This window comes from Carassius carassius, chromosome 31 (genome assembly GCF_963082965.1).
Source record: "Carassius carassius chromosome 31, fCarCar2.1, whole genome shotgun sequence".
Taxonomy (NCBI): Eukaryota; Metazoa; Chordata; class Actinopteri; order Cypriniformes; family Cyprinidae; genus Carassius; species Carassius carassius.
In genome coordinates this window covers 29,244,753-29,270,643 of record NC_081785.1, presented here as the reverse complement: position 1 = coordinate 29,270,643, position 25,891 = coordinate 29,244,753, and the positions used below count along the sequence as shown (strand labels likewise).

At 38.0% G+C, this 25,891-nt stretch overlaps 1 protein-coding gene across 3 annotated transcripts in view; it reads right to left on the bottom strand.

Annotated features, from left to right (window-relative positions):
• Window positions 1–5,364: 5,364 nt before the first annotated feature.
• Window positions 5,365–25,891, bottom strand: part of esrrb (estrogen-related receptor beta) — a 72,246-nt gene continuing 51,719 nt past the window's right edge. For 2 of the 3 annotated variants that reach the window (XM_059519473.1, XM_059519472.1), the window contains exons 4-8: window positions 25,500–25,613; window positions 24,234–24,344; window positions 22,777–22,938; window positions 10,539–10,808; window positions 5,365–8,167 (exon numbers count right to left, since the gene is read on the bottom strand). In XM_059519473.1, coding sequence (XP_059375456.1) covers window positions 7,923–8,167; window positions 10,539–10,808; window positions 22,777–22,938; window positions 24,234–24,344; window positions 25,500–25,613 — 902 coding nt within the window. In that variant the 3' untranslated portion in view covers window positions 5,365–7,922. The remainder of the gene's footprint in view (window positions 8,168–10,538; window positions 10,809–22,776; window positions 22,939–24,233; window positions 24,345–25,499; window positions 25,614–25,891) is intronic. The other variant, XM_059519474.1, reaches the window with a different exon arrangement.

The following is a 25,891-nucleotide window of genomic DNA, read 5'->3' as shown; positions in this document are numbered from 1 at the left end:
TGTTAGTGTGCTTGACTGGAATGTTGCTCAAGGATCAACAAGGACGTTGATCCAGGAACATGTTGTACTTGTTGAAATCACGCTCACCGAATCTAAAGAGGATGATGAGTAACACATGATCCCGGAACAACATTCCAATTAACCAATCAGAATTGAGGAAGAACTTTTCAGGAAATATCTGTTTTAGGCTTACGACCAGGGTTAGGCAATTTCACACTGATTATAGATATAATTTATGGGTAGGGTTATGTTCAGGGGTAGGGATTGGGTTTAGACTATATTTTTGGACAGTATTGATGATCCATGAACATGCTTCCAGCACTGATCTGACTGAGGATGATAATGCTGAGGAAGAATATGAATGGCATCTACACCGCCACCTATTTACGAAAGCTCCCTCTCACAGCAAGGTCACCACGGCCAAAGACCAGAGACGTGATCCGGAGCCCAAGCACTGATATGAACCGGAGCAGCCGTGCACTTGCGATGTGACTGATGTACCTGCGCGAACCGCCACAGACTTATTTATTTACAGCGTGTTTTGCACTGAACTCATAACACTGTAAATTACCGGCCGGTCAAGGCTCCTTTCTCAAGCGCGAGACGACATAAACTCTATGATCTAAGACATTTAATCCCAGAATCACATATGATCTGCCCATTTCCATATATCAAGCTTTGAAAGGTCATATTTTAAATACAAATCACATTTCAGAATATAAAAGTGTGAATTATGACTGCTCATATGTATGGTAGTGCATTAAGTAAATTGATGAAGTCTGGAAAAGCGTTGACTTCTTTGAGAAGAATAAATGTGCAGCTGTTTTGCTTTTCACTCTTATGTGAACTTTTCTTTCAAACTGTAACTATGGAATAAATGTGTGATAATGATGTTTATGTGAACAAGTAATGCTATCTACTGACCAAATGTTTGAGGTACATGAAATACATAAATCATATACATTTTATTTCAGTGAATTAGTGCCAATGATATTTATGTATCATTGAGATACTGTTATATTTTGTTAAGATTTTAAATGTTTTACTTTAAGATTTTCTCAATTTAAGTAATTGTGTTGTGTAATTTTGTCATTTTTATTATTTTAGTTTTTATTAAAAAAAATTTTTTTTTATTATTATTAATTTTCATTTCAGTTGTATTTTTAGTAGACCCACATTAAGTTTAAGGTCAAAATGAAAGATGTTCCCTTTTAACTATCTGAATTAATTTATTTATTTAGACATTGTGAAAGTTTGTGGTTGTTTTTTTTTTTTTGTTTTTTTTTTTTTTAATATGATAACCCTGATGAACACAGTTTGAATATATTAAAATGACAAAATGAACGACAAAAATCCACTCTGCATGAAACATTTGCAGTTAGGGTTTTGCTGAAAGATCATTCAAATATTTTCTACTTTGAGGCCTTAAGCAAAGAGAGGCGAGTATTGAGCAGAAATGTCAAGAAATGATCAGTTAAGAAGCAAAGAGAGTGAGACACAGACTGCGAGGGTTTGTGGGTCATCTGCGGGTTCCCTCGAGAGCGTCTGTGTGCAGCTGGAGACAGATCTTCACTGTAACGGCAAACAAGAGCATTTCTTTTAAGGCCAGTGGAGATTTCTAACCTTTGCTTGACATGCAGAAAAGGTCAAGTCCATCCCGTCCCAGAGCAACACATGCACCTTCACTAAAACACCGCATCAGCTGCTTCTTTCTGCGCTCGCGCCCATGACCCAATGCCATTAAGTTTAGCCACTTATTTCCATAAATGGGCCACAAAATAGATGGTCAGTGAAAGGAGCATCTTTCAGAAAAGAGTGTCAAATGAAATATATTAGTAATTTTAGTCTTTATTTAGTATTTATCTAAAATGAGATTTGCAATTTCTCAGAACTTTCTGACAAGGTTTTCTCAAAGTTATGAACAAATGTGCTTTCAGTAACATTCGCTCAAAGTTATCTCGTCTTTAATAATGTTCTACAAATATTATCATAAAAAAGTTATTAATACATTGTCAATGTATTTTATTTATGTTTTTCTTAAAGATCATAGTTGGACTTTCTTCTGATGTGTTTAAATGTTACATTTGCAAAGTTAGAAAATGGAATGTTCATGTAACGTCCACACTACCAAGAAAAAAAGTTTCTAAAACATAAAAAAAAAAAAAAAAACTACATGTTAATGGGATTTTAGGCAAAACGTTCTTAACACATATTTTTGTCAGCTGGGCTAAATCAATAAGCAATTAACATTAAACAGGCATGATAAATAAACTGAAAATTTATTATACAAAATAAGATAAATGTGAGATGGGTAATGGGGTTCAAGAAACACGGTTGCCAGTTCCAGCTGTATTACTCTGTAACTCAGTAAGTGCTTAATAATTAAAGTAATAATAGTAAAAAAGTAAAGTAATAATATTGTATGATTTGCAGTGCTGTATACAGGTCAAGACCTTTGAGAGACAGACAGTAAGCAACATTTTATAGCAGTTTATATATGTTAAAGTCCTAAAAAAACTTTATTTATTATTATTATTATTTTTTTTTATTTTTTTTTTTATAAAAGTCTAAATTAATCATGAATACAATGTTAAACTTTTATGTGGAGCCTTGTAAATTCTAAATAAAATTCATCAGCAGTTTTCTGATCTATTTCTCAAGTCAAATATCTAATTTTAAAATAAGAAAGCAGCTGGAAAGTGTTAAACACCTGCGTTTTACATTCAACAAGCAGAAGCAGAGCCGGAGAGCAGTGAGAAACGCTCTGGACCAGGAGAAGCTCCGAGACCAGAGCCTGTTGAACGATGAAGCCTTTTATTTTATTTCTTAAGCTGTGGCTCCCGTGGGATTTCTGCACGCTCTGCTTCAGTCCTGAGTGTAATTTTAACTCTTACTTTATGCGAAGTGTAAACTGCAGCTCAGTTCTTCCCTCGGCCATCAGTGCTGAGAGTAATGGAGATGTGTTAGGACGGATACAAGGCCTTGAACACGTACTGATGGGCATTCATGCTTTGATGAATACAAATCTGTCCACGCAATGTGACGCAACACTGCATGCTGGGAAAACCAGCTTTGACTACATCGAACAACCTGGGCCAAAATTAAAATATTCACCCTGATAAAATTGTATTTCCATCAATAGATATTAATGCTGTAGTTAAGTGTTACTTACACTATACTCACAGTATAAGGCACCATCCTAAATGAAATGCAATTTCAGTGGAGATTGATATTAGTAAGTACTAAAAAATAACATTTTGATAGTCCAAGTATAAAAAAAAGGAAAATGTGTAAACTGTCTAATATAAATATCTAATATAAATCTAATATATATATATATATATATACTGAAGAAAAAAAATATAAACACAACAATTTTGTTTTTGCCCCCATTTTTCATGAGCTGAACTCAACGATCTAAGACTTTTTCTATGTTCACAAAAGGCCTATTTCTCTCAAATATTGTTCACAAATCTGTCTAAATCTGTGTTAGGTGTGGCCTATCAAGATGCTGATTAGACAGCATGATTATTGCACGGGTGTGCATCAGGTGGGACACAATAAAAAACCACTCTAAAATGTGCAGTTTTTTCACACAGCACAATGCCACAGATGCTGCTAGTTTTGAGATAGTGTGCAACTGGCATGCTGACTGCAGGAATGTCCACCAGAGCTGTTGCCTGTGAATTGAATGTTAATTTCTCTACCATAAGCCGTCTCCAAAGGCGTTTCAGATAATTGGTTTTCACTGTACAGGGCAGATGGCAGACAGTGTGTATGGGGTCGTGTGGGTGAGTGGTTTGCTGATGTCAACACTGTGGCCCATGGTGATGGTGGGGTTAGGGTGTGGCCAGCGAAAACAGGTGCATTTTGTTGATGGCATTTTGAATGCATAGAGATACCGTGACGAGATCCTGAGGCTCATTGTTGTGCCATTCATCCATGACCATCACCTCATGTTGCAGCATGATAATGCATGCACAGCCCAATGTTGCAAGGATCTGTACACAATTCCTTGAAGATGAAAACATCCCAGTTCTTGCATATTGCTAATAAAACTTTACATAATGATGCAAGTTTGAGTTGCATGTGAGATGTATAAATTTTTAGACTTTAATTAGACTTTTATCCAATGTACCTGTTAATTATTTGGGTGTGCAAGGCACTATATTTTCTATAAAATCTTGAACTGGATTGTTTATTTTTTCCGGAACCCTTCTTTAAACAGCAGTGACACTGACAATTTGTTTTTGAAAAACAGCAGCTACTTTATTATATATGTGTGTGTGTGTATATATATATATATATATATATATATATATATATACATACATACAGTATATATGTGTGTGTGTGTGTATCATGCATTTTATTGTATACTGTATTTAGTCTGTGTTATGTTGATGACTCCTGAGACTTAATAAAGACAATAACAGTTAAACTGAAACAATATGCATATAGATATGTGGTATATTATATATGTGCAATATCATATAGCATGTGTTTATTAATACCATCCAGGATAATGACACTGAAAGCGTGGCTGTGTGTGACACACTTCAGATCAGCAGCAGTCTGAGTGTGTTTTCTGCAGCACATGTCAGTTCTGGGCTGTTTGCTCTGCTGTCTCTGGGGCTCTGCGGGTTGTCCCGTGTCTCTGAGGACGTCCTGCAGCACTTACACCTTACATTACTGAGCCACGCTCCGTCTGAGAGACTTCAGCAGAGCAGATAAAGGTCATCGTCATCCGGCTCCACTGACCACACTTACAGGACAGTAATGCATAAGTGAGTTTATCACACATGGCTTCAACTCTAAATCATGTGCAGATGGATCCTTAACAGTGCAAATAAAAGATTCATTTCATTCCTTAAAATCATTAAATATGGCATTCCTGTAGCTCAAAGAGTAGAGCAGTTAGACATGAGTAAGATTGTCGAGGAATGCATGAACTCATAAAATTTAAATGCAATGTAAATAGCTTTGGGTAAAAGCATCTGTCAAGTGCATAAATGTAAATTTGCGTAAATTTGATGCATTAATTAAAACATCCTTCTAACGTCTTAAAATATCACTTCTAAATTATTGTGTTGTTTAATAATCAATTTAAGAAGTGTAATTTTTTCAATAACACACTCACAAATATGAAAATATATATTGTCATGAGATCTTACCTGAAATGACCTCCATCCTTAATGAAAAATGTATTTTTGTTATATACAACATTTATAAATATCTGGTATAAATGAAAGTTATTCTGGCAGCATGTTTGTGAGAGGAAATGAAAAGCGGTCTATCAGTGCTTTGAGAGTACACCTTTGTTACTTTTTCATTTGTGACATAAAAAAGAAAGCGACACAGGTGTTTGTTAAATGAACAATATTATTGTACAGTACAGTGTGGCCAAAGTGATATAATATACACAATCAATATCTTGAGGAGAAGATCAAGAGCCTTCATCATTTTGAACATTGAGGGACCAATTCTGACCCTGACATGCTACAGAGAAGCAAATAAATAAAAGACAGCATTTACAGATATGCATCTTTTCCTTCCTAAACAGTGAACGGAGAGCCACAGATCAACATTCATGCCACTCACACATTAATGTGTTTTTGGGTAGATGATGAATGTGTCCAAGTGTCCCGTTGTCAAAAAAAGTAGAAAAAAAGCACCTAGATCTGTTCACCAAACAGGACATGGTAAGAGTGTAGTGTGCTTTGGTGGTTAGTATGGTATGAGAAGTTAACCTAGTTATCTAGTGATACCAGAAGTTGTGTTAATGTCCACAAGCCAGAAACGGGCGAAATAAAGGGCACTACAAAACAGAGGAGTATTTACAGAATGTCCAGACGTGGATGAATGATGAGGTAGCTACGTGAAAGTTGCATATATGTTCATTACTATGTGTCCATCTCAGTGTAGGACTAACAGATGTTCATGAAGCACTGCGGTACTATTGCGTTACGTTATGAATTGCGTATTCAAAACTCAGTGTTATGTGAATTTAGCATTTGCGTGCTGTAGCTTGAAGCATGATTTCAATCAGAATTGATCCCTAATGCGAATCCACACAGTTGCGCCGCTGCATATAAAATGAATCCCTGTATTATCTTCTCGCTCGCTATCTCGTCTGGTCGGCTCGAGACTGTTGCAGAGAGAGATTCGACCTTGGGTGCGTTTCCCAAACATGACAAAACTCGCTGCTTAACCACCAAAGTGCAATGCAACTAACTAGTCACAACTGTTTCCCAAAACCATAGTAGCACGTTCACACTTCAACAAAATAGGCCTGTCGTTAATGATTTCACACTCCGGTAGTGGAGGAATTACAACTGCTAATTATTCAGTTCAAGATTGCAAACAAGATGTGGTCACTTTAACAGGCGAAATCCAATCGGAATCTGCGTTATCGAGAGTTTTGCACAGTCATGCAGATTTAGTTCACATGAATTCCCCATGCAACAGCTTTGAAAGTTCTTCAGACATTTTTTGCTAATTTTATTACTTTTACCGTACATTTATTGTCTGATTGTTATAGTTAATTTCCACGAACAACAGAAAGCCATTTGTTTTTTAAATCACATTATCATGTGGTATGTAATTGGTTGCTTTATTTCAACGTTTAATCCAAACAATTGAATTGAAAATGTAAATGCAATGAAGGCTATAGAATGCACTGCATGCTATCTTGCTTAATGTGCAAACTGAGCACAATCTATTGAAGTCTATTTCATTCCAACAAGACCCTTATAACCACAGGTCGAAAGTTGTACTTCCAGCCACACAAACTTGTGATGGTCTTCACAAGCATCTGGCTTCGGGAAACACCGACTAAACTACTGTATGTTGGTGACCATAGCTGCTTTTGGGAAACGCAACCCCAGGACACAATCAAACCCTGTGACCCTTCAGTCACAGCACTGAATCCATTCCTAATGGATATCTCGGACTAATGGCCGTACGGTGGTCTGCTGTCAAGTGGATCGAGGGGTAATAAGCTGTTTATGGTGCCGGCGAGTTCGAAAGCCATTTTCGAAGCGATGCTATTGTGTCAACATGAGGTCAAACACCCCTCCTGTTCAATCTGCTGTCGACTTCCAAGACCTAAAAATAAAGCTGGTGATAAAGACCTGCACCTGCCGCCCACCTTCATTCAGATACATGGCTATAAAAGTCCTGGCAGCGTCTGAGCAGATGATGACAGGCACCTCGTTTCCTCCGCCGGTGGCTTAACAAGCCCAAGATAGGTTGTTTGACATATGGGCATGTGATTGTTTTAACACGGAGTGTCCTGGACTTCTGCCACACGTCGTAAATCCTTTGAAACTACATCCAGGCCAAAACATCAGCGACAACAATAACAAGTCGTTTAAAAAAGCAGTACAGTGCAACTCAAGAGGTGGGCGCTCCTCATCGGCTCGATTTATTGCTGAGTTACTAGAGTAAGATGACTGAGATCCCGGATGAACGCGCCACAAGCGTCGTCCTCCCAGGATTCAAGAAGAGGTATTTTCAAGGACGTCAGCATGTTCACATTTAGGGAAGAACCGGCAGCAGCTTCCACGTCCAGCCTCGGCCAAATCCTGCCATGAATATTTACAAGTCCTCAAGGTGTCCTGGCATCGTCCGAGGGCCGGACTGAGGTTGTTGGCGACACGTACGGAGAGTTAGCGGAAAGAAAAAATGACTATTCGCTGAACTGAAATGACTTACAGTGTCTTCCATCATATATAAGCACAGATTAAGAACAAAAAGCATCACTGTACAAGTACATAGTATTTGTTATAGATTTTTAAATTATTTTTCCATTTATATTTATGCTTTAAACCCAGTTATTAATTTTTTTTCACGTCTTTAAAAACGTCTCAGGCTGTGCTCCGCAGTCTCTGGCTCGATGATGTCACGCGACGAGCAGCCAATCAGACCTTGGCCTCCAGCATCTCCAGGAAGAGTTTGTGCATGGGCACCTTGCCCTGCATCTTGATGCTGTAGAAGTGCTGTATGGCCTTGGTGGCCGTCTGCCGGAGCAGCGGCAGCGTCATGAGCAGCTTCCCCGCCCGCCGAGGGTCTTCTGTGTGCTGACAGCTCTCGTAGTCCTGCAGCGCTTCGTGAAGGGCGTCCTGGAGCTTCTGCACCGACTCCACGTCCTCTATGTGCATGGAGTCTGTCACCAGAACAACACACATCACACATGCTCAGTACAACACCCACACAGTATTTTGTTTATTTTAATTCATTTTTAAATTATAAATAATTTTACTACTGTTTAATATTTTGGGGTCACTTAGATTGTAAAACGCGATACGCATCACGGTTCACAAAAATATTGTGCAGCACAAGTGTTTTCATCATTGATAATCAGAAATGTTTCTCGAGCAGTAAATCATCATATTATTCTGATTTCTGAAGATCATGTGACACTGAAGACTGGAGGAATGATGCTGAAAATACAGCGGAGAAATACATTACACTTTAACACAGATTCACACAGAAAATACATTCACAATATTACCGGTTTCACTGTTTTTTTTTGTTTTTTTTTGGTGAGCAGAAGAGACTTCTTTCAAAACATTTAGAAAAAATTACTGACTACAAATTTTTGAAAAATGGTGTATATAAATACTAATTTAAAAAGTATTTATTTGACAATGTTTTATATTATAAATATAATCTATACGACTCTTTAGAGGATCCCTATGTCCTGTAATTAATCATGTCATTTATTAATAATTCACATTACACTGCAAAAAAAAAACAACAACAACATATATATATATATACATATATAAATAAAACAAATCTAAATACATTTACTTTAGATGTGCAGTGTCTTAAGATATTAAGTCTTGTTAACTGAAAATGTATATCAAAGTGATTTCATGTTAAAAAACAAAGGGTCAGAAAAACAAACCCAATTCAAAAAGAGATTAATTTTCTGACTCTACTGTTTTACACATAAACTCACTTCATTTTGATTCATTTTTTTTTTTCACTTGTCATTTTTCAGTTAATAAGACTTAATATCTTGTCATTTAGCTTCTCAACTGAATGTTCCTTAATTCAAGGCAATTTAGATATTTATACTGGAAAACAAGACAAAAATACTGAGGAAGAATCACGTTTCACAGTGAGAAGCAGAGAGAGAAAGTGTGTGTTTGTGTGTGTGTGTGAGGTGGAGGTTAAAAAAACACGTCTGAAGAAACAATTTCCTTGCAATCCATCAGAAAGAGCCTGTCGATACGACTGATAAACTGCTAATTACAAAATCAATGGCTATGAATTTTCACAGCTGTCAGACAGTGGCAGTCCCGCGAGAGCCATCGAACTGAGCGTGTCCCTCTCTCTCCCGTCATCCCACGCGCGCCAGAACACACCATCAGCGTTTTCATCTCTCAGCCAGACAAAGAGAGACGCAGAATAAAACGAGGCGAGCGCGGGCCGCATTGATCAGGAGAGGAGAGGACGGGGCCTGCCTTCTGAAGAGCCAGCTGTCGATGTGGCCCTGTGTCTGCTCCTCCGAACGCTCGCTGATACTCGTTCCATTCGACTTTACACATGATATTGACAGCCCTGGTGTTCCTAATGAAATGCTAAATCTATCTGTGGCGGCGGCCGGGCCCCGTGGCTACACTTATGAAGAGAGAGAGAGAGAGAAACGGGGCTCTTCTGCTTCCGCTCCCTTCATCTTTACACGGGACTCATGTCACCAGAAACGTGTGAGTGTGCTCGAGTATACTGTACTGATAAATAAAGCATGTATACTGTACACATCATGTAGGTCAATCTTTGTATGCGGCTCCTTTTCAAGGCGCTTCAAAAATTTAAGTGACGCAAATGTAACAGAGTAGAATAACAAATAAAAATACAACATTACAATCGCTATTTTGGTTTTGGTTTGTGTATACTTTAAGTGAAAGGTGATATTAATAAAAACGGACTGGGATTGACTGTGATTCCTCTCTGTTACTGTAAATGTAAAGGCTGAATGTGATGTGGATGATATGTGGTGACAATTTATCTCAAAATGCAACAAATGTGACAGCTGGTTTGGTTAATTTGTTAAAGAAAAAATATATATATTCAAAGTCTCATGCTCATCAGGGCTACATTTAAAAGACTGTAAAATTGTGAAATATTATTACAATGTATTTCTGTGATGCACAGCTGTATTATCAGCATCATTCCTCCAGTCTTCAGTGTCACATGATCTTCAGAAATCAGAATAATATGATGATTTGCTGCTCGAGAAACATTTCTGATTATTATCAATGTTGAACACAGTTGTGCTGCACAATATTTCTGTGGAAAATTCACAGATGAATAGAAAGTTCAAAAGAACAGCATTTAGTTGAAATAGAAATCATTTGTTACATTATAAGTGTCTTTACTGGCACTTTGGATGCGCTATTTAATGTGTCCTTGCTGAAAAAAAAATTATTAAAATAACAAAAAAAAAAAAAAACGGACTGCAAACATTTAAATGGCAGTGTATGTAAAGCAAGCAAATCAATCAGTCAGTCTAAAGCAGCTGATACCTGAGTTGGCGAGTGCGATGGCCTTCAGCGTGACGAACTCCTCCTTCTCCACCTTGAGTTTCTTGTACTTGCGCACGAGCTGTAGGATGGACACGTAGAGGTCCAGCAGGCCCGTGAGCCGCGAGTGCTCCTCGTCCATCACATAGTCCTCTGCGTACACCAGCTCGTCCTCGTAGGGCAGCGAGCGGAAGACGATGCTCAGGATCAGGATCTCCATCCATGCGCTCTGCAGTAAACTCATCTGGTCTCCCAGAGACAGGCTGGAGAAACCTGAGCAAGAGACAAGACACACTCTTCATTCATCAAACCATTAAACAGCCTGGACTCAGTTTACTGAAAGAAGACAATATACTGTATATAGAGCATAATATACACACACACACATATAGAACGGCAAGCCCAGGGCTAGTTGTCACAAAGAGATGTATGAGGTTTTTTACATTTACATTACAACCTTTAACCTTTACATTAGCTTTTACATTAGGTTTTTTCAGTCACACAGTAGTTTTCTAACAGAGGTTTTTAACTTCTTAAATTGGATATTGATTGTCCACCGTCTATGTTAAAATTCTTATTTTTTGTAATATTTATTACACAATTAAAACATACTACATATATTACAATCGTGTTTCTTTTGGTTTACTCTTTAAATTTTGTTAAAAGGTCTACTATAGGCTATTTAATGGCAGATTTGGCAGACGTGAAAACTTACCCCATAGAGTGTGACAACATGCCCCTCTCTAGGTCAATGGGTGTTAAATAAACTAATCTCTAATCTCTGATCAATGACGTTTGATGTTTGATATTTTTTCAGTGTCAAGACATTTTAAGGTTTAAGTCTGTACAGAAACCTCTCTCCTGGGCAAGGTCATTAGTTCTGTTACTTGAAATGAAAAACATTAACTGAAATAAAATGAAATATAAAATCTGTTTAATTTCAGATGGTTGCCAAGGCAACCTTTAGCATTTTAATGCACTAAAACAAATAAAACTAAAAAAAAAGAAGAAAAAAATGAATAAAAGTATATAGACATTAAAAAAAAAATCGCAAAAATTACTAAAACTTTAGCTAAAATTAAAATGGAAAATAAAATAATAAAACTGATTAAAATGTTAATATAATAGCTATAATAGTAGTTCAATGATCCAAAAATAACACTGGGTTCCTGGGTTCCTCCATGAAAGAAAGTATAATGCAAGTATAACATTTAGGCATTATAAATGCATTTAATAAAACATTAAATGGTATTTAGGTCATTTATTTAATGTAATTTGGGGACACAACTGTGTCTCACTACAAACTCAATACAAACCATACTTCATTTCCCCACCAGCAGTGCTGTGTTTAATACAGAAACACCCCAGCAAAGACAGGATGAGGGCATTATCATTGTGTTTCCTCTGACAGCTGTCAATAATGTGTGCAGCAAATCTCCTCGACTCCGTCTGCACATCACACACCTCGAGCTCGCAGCGCTCTGATGATTAAAATGATTGCTTTACAAGTGGACTAAAGAAGCGCTTCTGCTCCGCTCGCCATTAAAGAGCTGATAGATTACAGTATTGATCGCCTCACCCCGCCACACCTGACCCCAAACTTTCATATGAATGCAGAGATGAGCGGGCGATGTCTATCTGTCGCCGACTGACACTCGGGAGTGTTTGTGGGCTGAGAGACAGACAGAGCCGGAGGAAAATAAGAAAGCGGCAAAAAGAGAAACTGAGTGTTTAATTTCCTTTATCAGTTGGGTGAACAGCGGCCGGGTGTGCTGGAGGATACATTAATTAACAGATTGCGATCAGGACCTGACAATGTGAAGAGGGATCAATAAGGGCCTCAGAATGGAGGTGCGGGATGAACGGGAGCCGCTGGAGATCAGGTCAGCGCAGACGTGCTCAATACATACAGTCAGAAACACTTCTTGCTACACTAAATGTGAAAGACGTCAGTGATCCGGGCTCAGGACTGGGCTAATGTGAGCAGATTCATATGCAAAGTGCATTGATTGGTGCATGAATGCCACACGTCGATCACGGCCACCTTTTCCTGGAAGGCCACGAGTGTCTTTGACAAAACAAATGGACAGCCAGGAAACACTGTACACAACTCATGTTACGTCCACAGCGTGACATAGTTTTGAGTTACACACGATATTAAATAAGAAGAAAAGATGGGACTTTATTTTAGTCATGGAGAAATTATTGTTTTAAACCAGAATGAAGTCATAGTGTAAGAGTGTAATATATATATATATATATTAAAGTAAACAAAAAAGATTATTGAAGCACGTTTTAAAAGAAAACACTATTATTATTATTATTATTACTTAAATATGTCATGTTTAATTAATTGGTTTGCTTTGATATTGTTATTTGTAAAATTTGCTAGCAATTTCTGAGTGAAAATTGTTTTAAAAAATGTTTTCAGTGTAGATATTATAAACAGATCATTATGATCATAAATTCTGATGAGTTGCATTTAACAATAAAATGCTGATTAACACACATTTATGATGCATATTTTATAAGAAACCTGAAAAGTTGCTATATTGCTTGAAAAAGAAAATGCTTACGGTTAGGCTAATAATACTTGGAGGTAGAATTGTTTATTCTGATAATTTATTTATATCGGGTTTTATACAATATAGCTTCTTCTCAAAGCAGCTTCACATTAATAAACAGGATTTTAATAGTTCATGTTATAAAGTTCATCAATTAAACAGCAGCTCTACAGAAGACAACAGTGTCATTATTGAGCTCAGTTTAATTCTGTGTTAGGATTAAATCAGGTTTATAACAGTGGTGATAACTTGCAAAGTTATTCAGTTAAACTTTTGCTCTCATTCAATAGTTTAGTACAGTTAAATCAATAATGCTACTGATTATTAATATTGATTGTATTTTCAACCCCAAATGTAAAACACTTTATTGAACATTAGTGTCTTTTAGTGTCATTTTGCTGTTATTGAGGTTTGCATTGTGGGTGTCTCAGTCAATGTTGAAAACACAACAGTTTATGAAGCTGAGCGCGGACTTCTCTTCAAATGGGATTTACTTTATAAAAACCTGCTTTGACTCATTTCCATTTACCCGTGTTGAAATGTTTCTGAAATCTAGCTTTTTACTCTCGATGCAAAAGCAGCTGTCATTGTGATCTAACTTAAGCACTAGTAAAAAAAAATGTAATCAGGTTTTAGCTTGATTTTATGCAGCCCAATAAAATTCACTGCTGGACACATCTTCTATAACAAAGACAAGCTCGGCCATCTCCCCGTGATATATTTCACGCTCGCTAAATCAAATCAAATCAAAGCCAGCAATTCTGAAAATAGACAAAAGCCGAAACCTTTGCAAAAAGGCCTTTTATGACTCCGGCAGCCTTTTATTAACAAAATAGCCATAAAAACTGACACGTTTTAATCTACCTGCATTCGCAAGCTTATATTTGAAAATGTGTTCCTGTCAGTTTATGGCTCTAGTCTCCTCCTCCTCCTCGTCCTGATGGTTTGTGGTTGGAGTTTGTGTGAGTTTCACTGTCAATCAACATCCTGTCCCCAATGAAACTCTACACGACACTGAAAATAACAGTAAATCATTCTTAAGACATTTGCATTATGCACATATCATGCCGTGCCAAAGGATATTTGGTGGATAAGGAGTCCATCTGCAAATTTAAGGTGATTAGAGCACCTTATTCTCAGGGAATAACATTTACAAGTCATATGATGAAGTCACGACCCACTGGCTAATAAACAAAGTCTTGTTTGTTTTAATTAGGGCAAGAAATCAAAGGTGAATAGAATAAAAGTTTAATACAGTATCACCATACTTCCCCAGCTTATTAATCAGTACATTAAGACAACTGTTATATATTAGATCATTTCTGAAATGTTATGTTTACATTTGCAAATAATTTAATAAGAAATTACATAATTTGCATTGCATTTCCAGAACGGAAATCTGAAGACTGGATAAAGCCAGGTTTACAGTAAAATTCTAGTTTTAATTTGTTGACACATTAAAGGTTTTTCCAGAGGGGATTTTGGATTTCTCTTTTTTTCACTGATAAAACTATGACTATAAATCTGAAAATACTGACAACGGACAGAAATAACTACATTTTCACTTTCATTTTCAGTTTTTAGGAATATAATGTTAAATATAAATCAGTGTGAATGATATGTGAGCAAAGCCCTCAGTAAACCCATTCAGAATACAGATAGGAATAAAAAAAATGTTGTTGTAATTTAATAAGTGCTGTATATAAGTGCTCTTTAAAAACATGTATAGAAATTGGCTTAATAAATAAATGATGTGTTAATGAAGATGTTTGTGTGGGTCAGAGTATAGAAATGACCCCTTACTCACTATAAAAGCAGTTAAGTCTCCATCGTGATTAAAACAAATGTGTTTTTGTGTGATTCCTCTACATTCGGCATGACATCATCAGCTGGGACCCAATCAATACATGTCTGCTCATAAATTACGCTGCTCCATAAATAATTTCAGCATCTGTCTCACCTCATCTCAGCCAACCACGACAGAGAGCACAATCAAATAAAAGCAAATAAAAGTGTTTATGTCATTCCTGATCATATCAGCCAGAGCAACACTCCTACAGTCTTATTAAGTAAAAACTGTCTAAAATTCGACATATCAGAAATTTCACATATCTGCTCATTCAGAATAAAAAAAAAACATACAATAACCTTGAAGTTAAAATTAAATCAGATTTCATAATTCATAGTTTCAATGTGAATGATTAATCAGCGACGTTATTCTAAATATAAAATATCTGTCTTCTGTGACAAGTCAGCTGCCTCCTCCCTGATTGTCACCAGCACCCCGTGCATGCACACTGGTGTCCTCATGGGTCCATAAGGGTGCGTTGAGGAACTCCCGCGCCACTAGAGACGTGAGCTGCCGGACCCGCGATCCGGATGGGAACCGCACCCATTTACACGGCCGTCGGGCCATGATGCCGGGCTGTCCATCCCCTGCCAGCGCCGCGGCCAACGAGAGTGATGCGGCTGCTAGAGGAAGCCCCGGACCGAAGAGGGGAGTGGGTGCGGCCGCCGGACTCCGCCCCTTACCTGGACCCTTCCTCCATGAACACTGCCCGACCTACACAAACCCCGCAGCACGACGAGGACACCAGATTCCCTGTTTATTTTGGACACTCTTCCCCTTTGGCCACCTTTATCGCCTGTTTTATCTAATTTTCTGTAAATAAAAGCCTCTCCGAGGCCTGACGCCACACCCACTGTGTCTGTCTTGTGCTCCTCCCGCCACAGTGGTGGAGAATGCGGGCAAGGCGGAGCCTAGACAGCGCAGTTGGGAAACATCTGGTGACGTCACTCCCTCTCGCTTCCAAACGTTCGTGAGGACCCGGACTGGGAAGGAGGAAAACCGGGGACAGCCTCCCAGCCACAAAAGGGGTAAGTGATTTCTCTGTTATTGTCATTTTACCCTGTGGTTGGTTGAGGCTGTCACTAAAACCCGGTTTCTCTGTCCCTGTTCCGGTGCGCTGCGAGAGGGAGGACTGCCCGGAGAGGAATCCCCGCCCACTCCGACCGTTTGGAGCCTGGTTGAGGATGGTAGCACTCCCGTGTGGGCGGTGCCCTGATGACGGGGATGTCGCTTGGGAGGGGGAATGTGACGAGTCAGCTGCCTCCTCCCTGATTGTCACCGGCACCCCGTCCTAAATCGCCGCCCTTCACCAGGCTCCCAACTGGAGTGGGTGTGTGAGAGGAGGGGCGCTGGACGAGTCAGGGCTGGCGGCGTGTGATGGGGCACACCTGAAGGAAATGGAGCCTCATCACCACCGCTGTTTAAAAGCCCAAAGCGCCTCTCCTCAGGAGACCGGTGTCTTCCCCGTGCATGCACACTGGTGTCCTCGTGGGTCCAGGAAGGGTGCGTTGAGGAACTCCCGCGCCACCAGAGACATGAGCTGCCGGACGCGCGATCCGGATGGGAACCGCACCTGTTTACACTGCCGTCAGGCCAGGATGCCGGGCCGTCCATCCCCTGCCAGCGCCGCGGCCAACGAGAGTGATGCGGCTGCTAGAGGAAGCCGCCGCCGCCCCTTGCGCCCCGGACCGAAGAGGGACCCTTCCTCCATGAACACTGCCCGACCTACACAAACCCCACAGCACGACGAGGACACCAGATTCCCTGTTTATTTTGGACACTCTTTCCCTTTGGCCTCTTTTATCCCGTGTTATTTGATTTTCTGTTGATAAAAGCCTCTTCGAGGCCTGACGCCACGCTCACTTTGTCTGTCTTTTGCTCCTCCCGTCACATTTCATAATCTTCTTTCAAAATGTAAAACTCTGAATTCCTTTATTTCCGTGTCACATTCTTTTACTTTTCAGCCCACCTGTGAGCAACCATGCCTTTTCTTATGTTCTAAGAATATTTTGCCGAAGTTCCAATTGAGTTATGAAAACATTATTTCCATATGCTTTCTGCAAATTTAAAATGTCCTTTTTTATTTTTATGTATTTAATAGTGTTCTCATAATGTTCGCACAACAGCGTTATTTATATAGTGTCCATGAAATGTTTTTTTTCTGAAACATTTTAGTTGGGCATTTTTTTAAATGTAATTACTTTTTATAGAAAGTTCAGAGAACATTCAAAAGTGAGGTTTCCGTAATGTTTGCAGAACAATAAAATGGCATAACCAATAGATTTTTTTTTTTTTTTAATCTGCTGTCAACAAATGTTCTATTAATGCTCCTGGAAGAACTTTATTCATAACTTTGAGAGAACCTTGGCAGAACATTAGCCAAAGTGCTGAGAGTGTTTCCTTTTAGCTGGGCTTCTACAAGTCTTTCCACTAATTTATTGTGACAGGTATTGTGACGTGCATCACAATGCTGTACCAGTTGAGTTAACAAGCAAGTTTACTTCAAATGAAAAGCCATACATGTATCTCAGGGGCAATAATGTCAATTTTACAAAATATAACATTAAAAAGACTATCTATCTATCTATCTATCTATCTATCTATCTGTATATATATATATATATATATATATATATATATATATATATATATATATATATATATATATATATATATATATATATATATATATATGTGGAGCTGGTTATGAGGTGAAAACATCAAAATTATTGACTGTGCAAGGAATCGTGCAAAATTAAGTCTTTAATAATGAATAATTTGTCCCTGTAATCATAATTTGCTTGAAAAGGAATAAAAGTAATTGGGAGAGGCACGTTTTTCTAATGAGCCTGTGTTGTCCATTATGGAAGCATAATGGCTTCTGAGTCCCATTTCATGTTGAAGATCTATCTGTACTTTATTAACGATAAGTGTCCCATCAGAACCCAGTGTAGGGCTAGAGATCATTCGGTCAGTGAAGCATGATGACGTTTGGTTCTGTTAAATACAGTAATACCCTTTTCTTAATCTGCTTTCCCTGACCTCCTGACCGGCCCGCACCACTGCGTACTCGTCCCCAGAGACACCGCTGGGCCAGACATGAGCCGCTCAGCCTGATGACAGGCCAGAAACGAGGTTTAATCATTCATGTAATTACACATCATTTATTTCCACTGCTAAACAGATTCTGTGGTTAATGAGTAGCCGTGCAGTATTGACGGACCTGACCCTGCAAAACAGCTTCCTCAAGGGATTGACTTGCCATGTCTTCTGTGTGTCTTTAGCTTTGAATAGTAACCTGTAACGGACAAATTAACAGAAAGGAATTCATGTGAGAGTGAAAGTCACATTTCTGAAGTGAAATTTTCAGTAAACTACACAACACTTGGACAGGACATCAAAGATTAAAGTTCAGTTAAGGCCCCTATATACTTAGGGCAAAGTTTTTATTCATTCCTTGCTTAGGGTTGAAAGGGAATTTGAAATACTGGCATCACAGACCAATGGTAGATAGAAATTTAGCTTTTACGGAAATGTAGAGTTTGATCAAGTTGTTTCACAAACATCGGACTGGCCTGATTTTGTTTGAAATGAGGTCACACTAGTTCAATCTTCGATTCGGTTGTAATTACCATGGACCAATGGTAGTTGAAAAGGTGTTTATCAGCCTGGGTGAACTTTTCTAGAAATGTTGCTTTGGCAAGCTGTTTTAAACTCTTGAAACAAACTGGACGTGAACTTCGGTTTGGTCTGATTTTGAGAGAAATTATGTCACACCAGTTTGTTTTTCAATTGCGCTTGTAATCACTTTAGACCAATGGTAGTTCAAAGGTGTTTACTAACCTAAGCAAGCTGTTACAAAAAGTAACTTTGGCAAGCTGTTTTAACCCTTTAACTGTCACCCCCATTTTTGAACACATACATCTGAACCTAAATTGTTATAATTTATGAACTCTTTTAAATGCAGACCAAAGTTTGCACTCTTTGTTTTTTAAGAAGACAATCAGCAAATTATTACAAAAGTGCAATCATTTCAAAATATTAAAGTATCTAAAAGTTATAGAAGTTTACATTTACTGTAACGAAAATGTTATGTACTATTTTTGTTATATAAAATAACAAAATGTTACTCTAAAATGCTAGACAATTAAAGTCTTATGTCTAAATTATTTATGTTCCAAATTTGAAGTTGATGTAAAAAAACTGAGGTTCATGTGAAATTCTATTTAGGAAAAAATATACCACAAACAGCCACCAGGTGACACCCAATCTCCATTGCATTTTTGGATGCATTTTTCTGTCAAAAATGTCTAAATTTCTCTGTCAATATTACGTCAATCACAAAATAATCACCAAATATGGAATCATGAGACTCAGACCTTTCCAATGTATTTTGTCAACATTATAATTTTTTTTGGATGGGTCACAAACAGTGACAGTTAAAGGGTTGAACTCCCGAAACAAACTACTTTCCTACTAGTCAACTAAGTAGCTCTTGTCCTCTGTGGCAGATGCCCCTCACTCACCTCTCCCATCTCACACATGGGTGAGGACGGGGTCAGATCTGGGCTTTGATTGCCCCATCCATCATGATCACTGGTGCTGGAGCCCGTCATTGGTTAAATTGAATATACTAAGGTCTGTCGGTCGGTGTCTATATTTAATAAAGGCTGCTGATGAGGTGCTGATTTATCGGCCGGCAGTATTCACACTCCATTACAAGGAGATTACACAGCTCGAGTTGGATCAGCCCCGGCAACACAGTAAGGAGATTTCACCGTTTAATGACAATGAGAAAACAGCAAACCCAAGAGATGGGCGGATACAAGTGGAACCACTCTATGAGCGAGGGGAATTATCCGCTGTCATGAGGAGTGATGTGATGCCTGTTAAATTTAGGCTTGATGCTTGTGATTCAACTGCATAAGCTTTGTAAATCATCAATGCCAGTCTAATGAAGGTGCCCATGAATTTATTCTGATTCAAAAATGGACTTAAGTGAAAAATATATAAAAAGACGGTTTGGTGGTGGCACATTAGTGAAATTTCAGGTAAATTTCACGGGGGACAAAAAAGGTCAATCTTCTCTTGTCAATAGTGTAGTGATGTATGAAGCACGGCTCACATAGAAAATGCTTCCAGACCAAGCAAATCTCTGTCGAACGTGGGTAAATTGCATGACTAATTGAACCCACTGCAACATCTGCATGGGGAACGTTTTCAACCTAAAGGCCTTCAAATGCTGCCTATGTAGGGAGCTCACTGGGTTTTGGAACAGAGCCATTATGTGTCAACTCAGTACGCTCCTCTTCAATCAGAATGACATCTTTTGAAAGCAAGACAGCTATCCTGCCATGTGACTTCCCACAGCGGACGCTTCAGGTTGGGAAACAATTCTACACATCCTCACCGCAGAATTCCATGCTGGAAAAATCCGGCCCTAGGAGTCAGGGGTCTGGAGGCAGGTGATCACCAGCTGTCTAATCTGACAGGGCTACGGTGTCTGACTGGTAACGGAATGTAAAGCCTTATTCCAAACCACATATGACAGCTTCTGTTGTCCAGAACACGTCCAAATCATCAGACACTAGTTCTGCAGTTCCAATGAAAGGTAAGCCGTCACATTACGCATGGCAGCTTTGTCCATTCTCAAGCTTCCACAAGGCCTCATCAGAACTGCGATCGTGTGGTTTTTACTGTGAAGCGGCGTTAGTATGAGCATAAGGGAACTCCAGACAGAGTGAAATGCGACCCACCCAAGAACAAGAAGCTAGTGTATGTATGTCAAAGGTCTTTAGCACCTTAGCAGCAAAAAAGTCGTCTGTCAACATGTTCCACACATCAGCTTTAATGAGATGCCACTCAAACTATTTACAGAGACCTCCTCTCTCTGCCGTGCCAACCGGAGCCCAGACATTCAGCGGAGGGATTAATTAACAATTAATCAACGGCTGATTCGATATGGCCTGACCATACCAGGAGGCTGTTTATGGCCGTTGACTGACAGATGAGATGGGAGTCTAAGCGCTGTGTCCTAACGTGCACTATAAAAGGCTTCACTGTGACATATAAATATGATTGTACTTTGGACAGGTGCGAACAGGGACCCGTGAGTACAGAAAACCAGTGTGTAACGCGTGTACATTAATAATATTAGTGAAAACCTCATCTGAAAGACACTTGATGGATAAAAACAAACCCCATCCTACATGTCTGCCTCCTTCACTTAGAATTAGATCACCTTGATGCATGAATTGATATTACAATGGATATTTATAAAATGGAGAAAATAACAGCATTTGTAGATCACAAAATGGAACAATTTGTGTTACACTGGGAAAATTTATCAAATATGCAGCATCTCATAGACCTGATATAATTTTTTTAATCAAAATTCCTATGTAAAGAAAGTTTACTCCCTATATGTACATAGTTTTTCTTTCTTTTCCTTTTTCTTTCTTAATATTTACAAAACATATGAAATCTGTGCATATATGCATGGGCACATACCTGTATAGGTATGTACATACATGTAAATGTAAGTGTAGAAGTGTATTTGCTTACATATGAATGTATTGAAAAAAAAAGAATTAGTTCACCTTATGAGCTGTGAACTGTGTCTTGACTTTTTTTATTAAAAAATATCACGTAGTCTTAATAAATAAATGAAGAGGGTCAGTTTTGATTTGAGTGTGGTCAGTGAAGTAAAGAATCTCAGCAAACGCTCTGTCATAACCTGCCTTCTTGAGCACTGTCACAGGCTTGAAAACTAACAATTTAATGCTGTTTAGTACAGATACTATAATTAAAGGCCCAATTAAAGAGCAGATGAATCATATTTCTCCATCACTGACTGGCACAGGCAAAGACTAATGTCTGTTGTAAATGTGCAATATGTGCTTGTTCTGTTTAATACACTGAATATTGGAATTATAACACCTAGTCCTATTATGTAAACGGAAAAATACTACTGAACAATATGGGATAATTTAACATCTGATATATTTATACTGAAAATGTAATGACAGCAAATACATTTATTGAAAAGCTGAATTAAATATATATATAATAAACAGAAAGCTAAACAAAACAAAGATTTTGAAGGTACACAGCACTGATTAGGCAAAAAAAGTAAAGAGAGAATTTAAGGTGTGTGTGTGTGTGTTTGCAAGTTTATCCTCTATTGTGGGGACCACAATAACCAGAAATATTTGACATATCGTGTGTTCAGCCTGTTGTCAGACAAAATGCTTAATGATTATTGTCTGACAAATGTAAAAATAATAGAAGTTTACTGTGAGGGGTAGTTTTAGTGGATAGAAAATATTTTTAGATCTGTATAAAAAAAATAGAAGTCTATGTCAATTCCCACACAGATAGCTGTGTGTGTGTGTGTGTGTGTGTGTGTGTGTTGAGGAGCAGTTTGAGGAGACTGTGTTTTTGGGTAGTGATCCAGTCACTGTAAGCTCCTTGCTGAAAGGCTTTCAGTGCTGACGCAGCACTGTGTGTGTGTGTGTGTGTGTGTGTGTGTGTGTGATTAAGGGGGTTAACATCCTCCTAATCTCCTTACTAGATAGCACTTCAACCAGCTAATGATCACCATCTTCCCTAAAACACAACACAGATAGGCTGCACTGTGTGTACACAACTCTTCCTTTAACTGCCACACAGCTAAATGCTTTCACACATATTGTAGGCACAGGTCTCTAGGCAATTCTCCATGGCATTTTTATTTGTTAATAAATAATAATCTGAGCTCTGCAGGTGGTAAATATAGATTTGCACAATGAGTCGGGCGTGTGCTGGTGTCCAGAGCGCCTCCACTGACCTGGGATGTGTTTGGCCCAGCCGATGATGACCACCAGCTCTCGGTCGGCCAGGTCACACAGCGTGGTCAGCGCTTTGATGTCACTCTCAGGCATGGTGGGGTCTGGCATGGCGTAGATCTTCTCTGGCTCCGCTACCAGCAGATGGGAAACGATCTTCGTCACTGAGGATGAGGAGGAGGCACAAATAGAGTCATGATGATGTGAAATCACCTGGACCAGCATTTACACTGGACATGTGATAAACAATAAAACTTGAACTATTTGTTTCAGCTTCACTGCAGAAATATTCACAAACTATCCATAACATACATTTTCTACCATTGTGTGATCATGTTCATACTCATTAATAAATCATTATAATACATTACAATATATCAGAACTTTCAAATTATTATTTACTATTGGAATACTGATGAGAATTTATATATTTTGTTATGCTACTGTTTGTGCATACTGATAAACATTACAGTAACAAACCATGCTGAATGTTACTGAATGGTTGAATGTCTTTCAAATAGGTTGTATTTACATATTTACATTCACAAGTGTGACATTCAATAGAGCAGTTACTGTAAAACTTTTGGTAAAAAAAGAATAAAACATTTAAAGGATAATATATATGTTTGTGTTTATGCATGTTTATAAAACAAGGTTATTTATGGTTTATTTAATTATTTCTTCATTAATAACTAAAATAAATATGTGTGTGTGTATGTGTAAGTGTAAGTGTGTGTGTGTGTGTGTGTGTGTTTATGTGTAAGAGTGTGTATGTGTAAGTGTGTGTATGTGTAAGTGTGTATGTGTGTGTTTGCGGGTGGGTGTGTGTGTGTGTATGTATGTGTGTGTGTGTGTGTGTGTGTGTGTGTTTATGTGTAAGAGTGTGTATGTGTAAGTGTGTGTATGTGTAAGTGTGTGTATGTGTAAGTGTGTATGTGTGTGTTTGCGGGTGGGTGTGTGTGTGTGTATGTATGTGTGTGTGTGTGTGTGTGTGTGTGTGTTTATGTATGTGTTTATGTATGTGTGTATGTGTGTGTGTGTGTGTGTGTTTATGTATGTGTTTATGTATGTGTGTGTGTGTGTGTTTATGTATGTGTGTGTGTGTTTATGTATGTGTTTATGTATGTGTGTATGTGTGTGTGTGTGTGTGTGTGTTTATGTATGTGTTTATGTATGTGTGTGTGTGTGTGTGTGTTTATGTATGTGTTTATGTATGTGTGTATGTGTGTGTGTGTGTGTGTGTGTTTATGTATGTGTTTATGTATGTGTGTGTGTGTGTGTGTGTGTTTATGTATGTGTTTATGTATGTGTGTGTGTGTGTGTGTGTGTTTATGTATGTGTGTGTGTGTGTGTGTGTGTGTGTGTGTGTGTGTGTGTGTGTGTGTGTGTGTGTGTGTGTGTGTGTGAGTGAGTGTGTGTGTGTGTGTGTGTGTGTGCGTGTGTGTGTGTGAGTCCTCACAGGGTTTTTTGGCTGGCGGTGGCAGTGTGAGCCCCAGGTAGGCTGTGTTTTCTGCATCCATTCTCCTCTTGTATTTCTGTCGGCCTCCTCGTACGCGATCTAGCCGAACACCTGATCGAACACAAACGATATATCACACACAGAAATACACTTTAAAATCAATACACGTTTAATCACATCTGTGAACAAAATGTTGTTTTGAGTCTAAAGAGCATAAACTTTTTTTGACAAAATATTCACATGAGTGACATGAGAAATCAAACTACCAAAGGCGTTGAAAGAGGATTTCAAAGTTTACATCTGTGTCAAAGTTCTGTATCATGAAACAGACGCAAATACAGCATTTGGTACTTGATATAATGTTAATAATATAATTAATAATTAATAGTTAATAATTAATAATATAAGACTCTATTATTGATATACAGTGTTATTGTAATATGATTGTTCTACATCTTGCTTGTAAGAGACATGGTCACAATTGTAATAAAAAAAATAAATAAAAAAAAAGATTTGAAAGCATTGTTACATTAAATAAAATAGTCAAATTAATTGTTACTGTATTGTTTACAATTTTCTATCAGGACTTACTAAACAATTATCATTATTATTATTATTTTACTGAAAGTACTGTATGTGTTAATCAAAAACTCATATAATTTGATATAAAATTAACTTTAACTGTAATTAAATAATACATTTATTAAAAAGGTAAACTTATTTTAATTCAGCTAGTTGCCCAGGCAGCATTTCTCATTTTCATTTAGTTTTTGATGCACTAAAATAATTAAAACTGAAATACATGTATATGAAATAAAATGTAATAAAAATAGATAAATAAAATGACATAAAAAATGACTACAATATTGACTAAAATTAAAATGAAAACAAAATAAAAAAAATAAATAAAAAGTTTAATAATATTAATAAAAAGTATAACAGTATCAGTATGATTATCACTATAATGATGCTAAAATAACACTAAAAGGGATTAAACACACATTAACAAGTACATTGTTTTCATGTGAAATAAGAGGGAATCTGTGTAAAATATGTGATATTTTAATATTAATTTGCAATTGGCCCAGTATTTTCTTTGTAGGTTTTTTTTTTATTTTCTTTTCTTTTTTCTTTTCTGAGACACACACAGACACACACAAACAAGCCTCTATAGTAACAGTATCAGAGCGTAAATAAATCATTTCTCCTTTAAGAGAAATTTAAACCAAGGAAAGAGCTGACAGATTCAGCAAAACAACAACATACAAGCCTGAGAGGCAGACAGACGCAAGCGAGGTTTCAGCGGGACGAGTGCTGCGCTCTCAGCGTGTGACCGAGGTGTCAGGCCTCCATATGTGACACTACACACCTGCCGCACATCTAAACAGATGAATATTTAACACAGGGTCAATGAACTCACAGACGGACCTTCTCATTATTAATCTTATCAGCAGCACCGCCGAGAACGCCAACCGCACAACACTCATATACGCCATCAGCTGCAAAACTGGCCACTTTCCACCGTAAAATAACAGCTGTTGAGCAGTCGTACTTAAATCACACAAACATTATTGAAGTTTTGCATGCTTCTAACACACACGCTAAAAATGCCACATAACATCTTATTTATTATCCAATTATTTGATAAGAATGCTTTT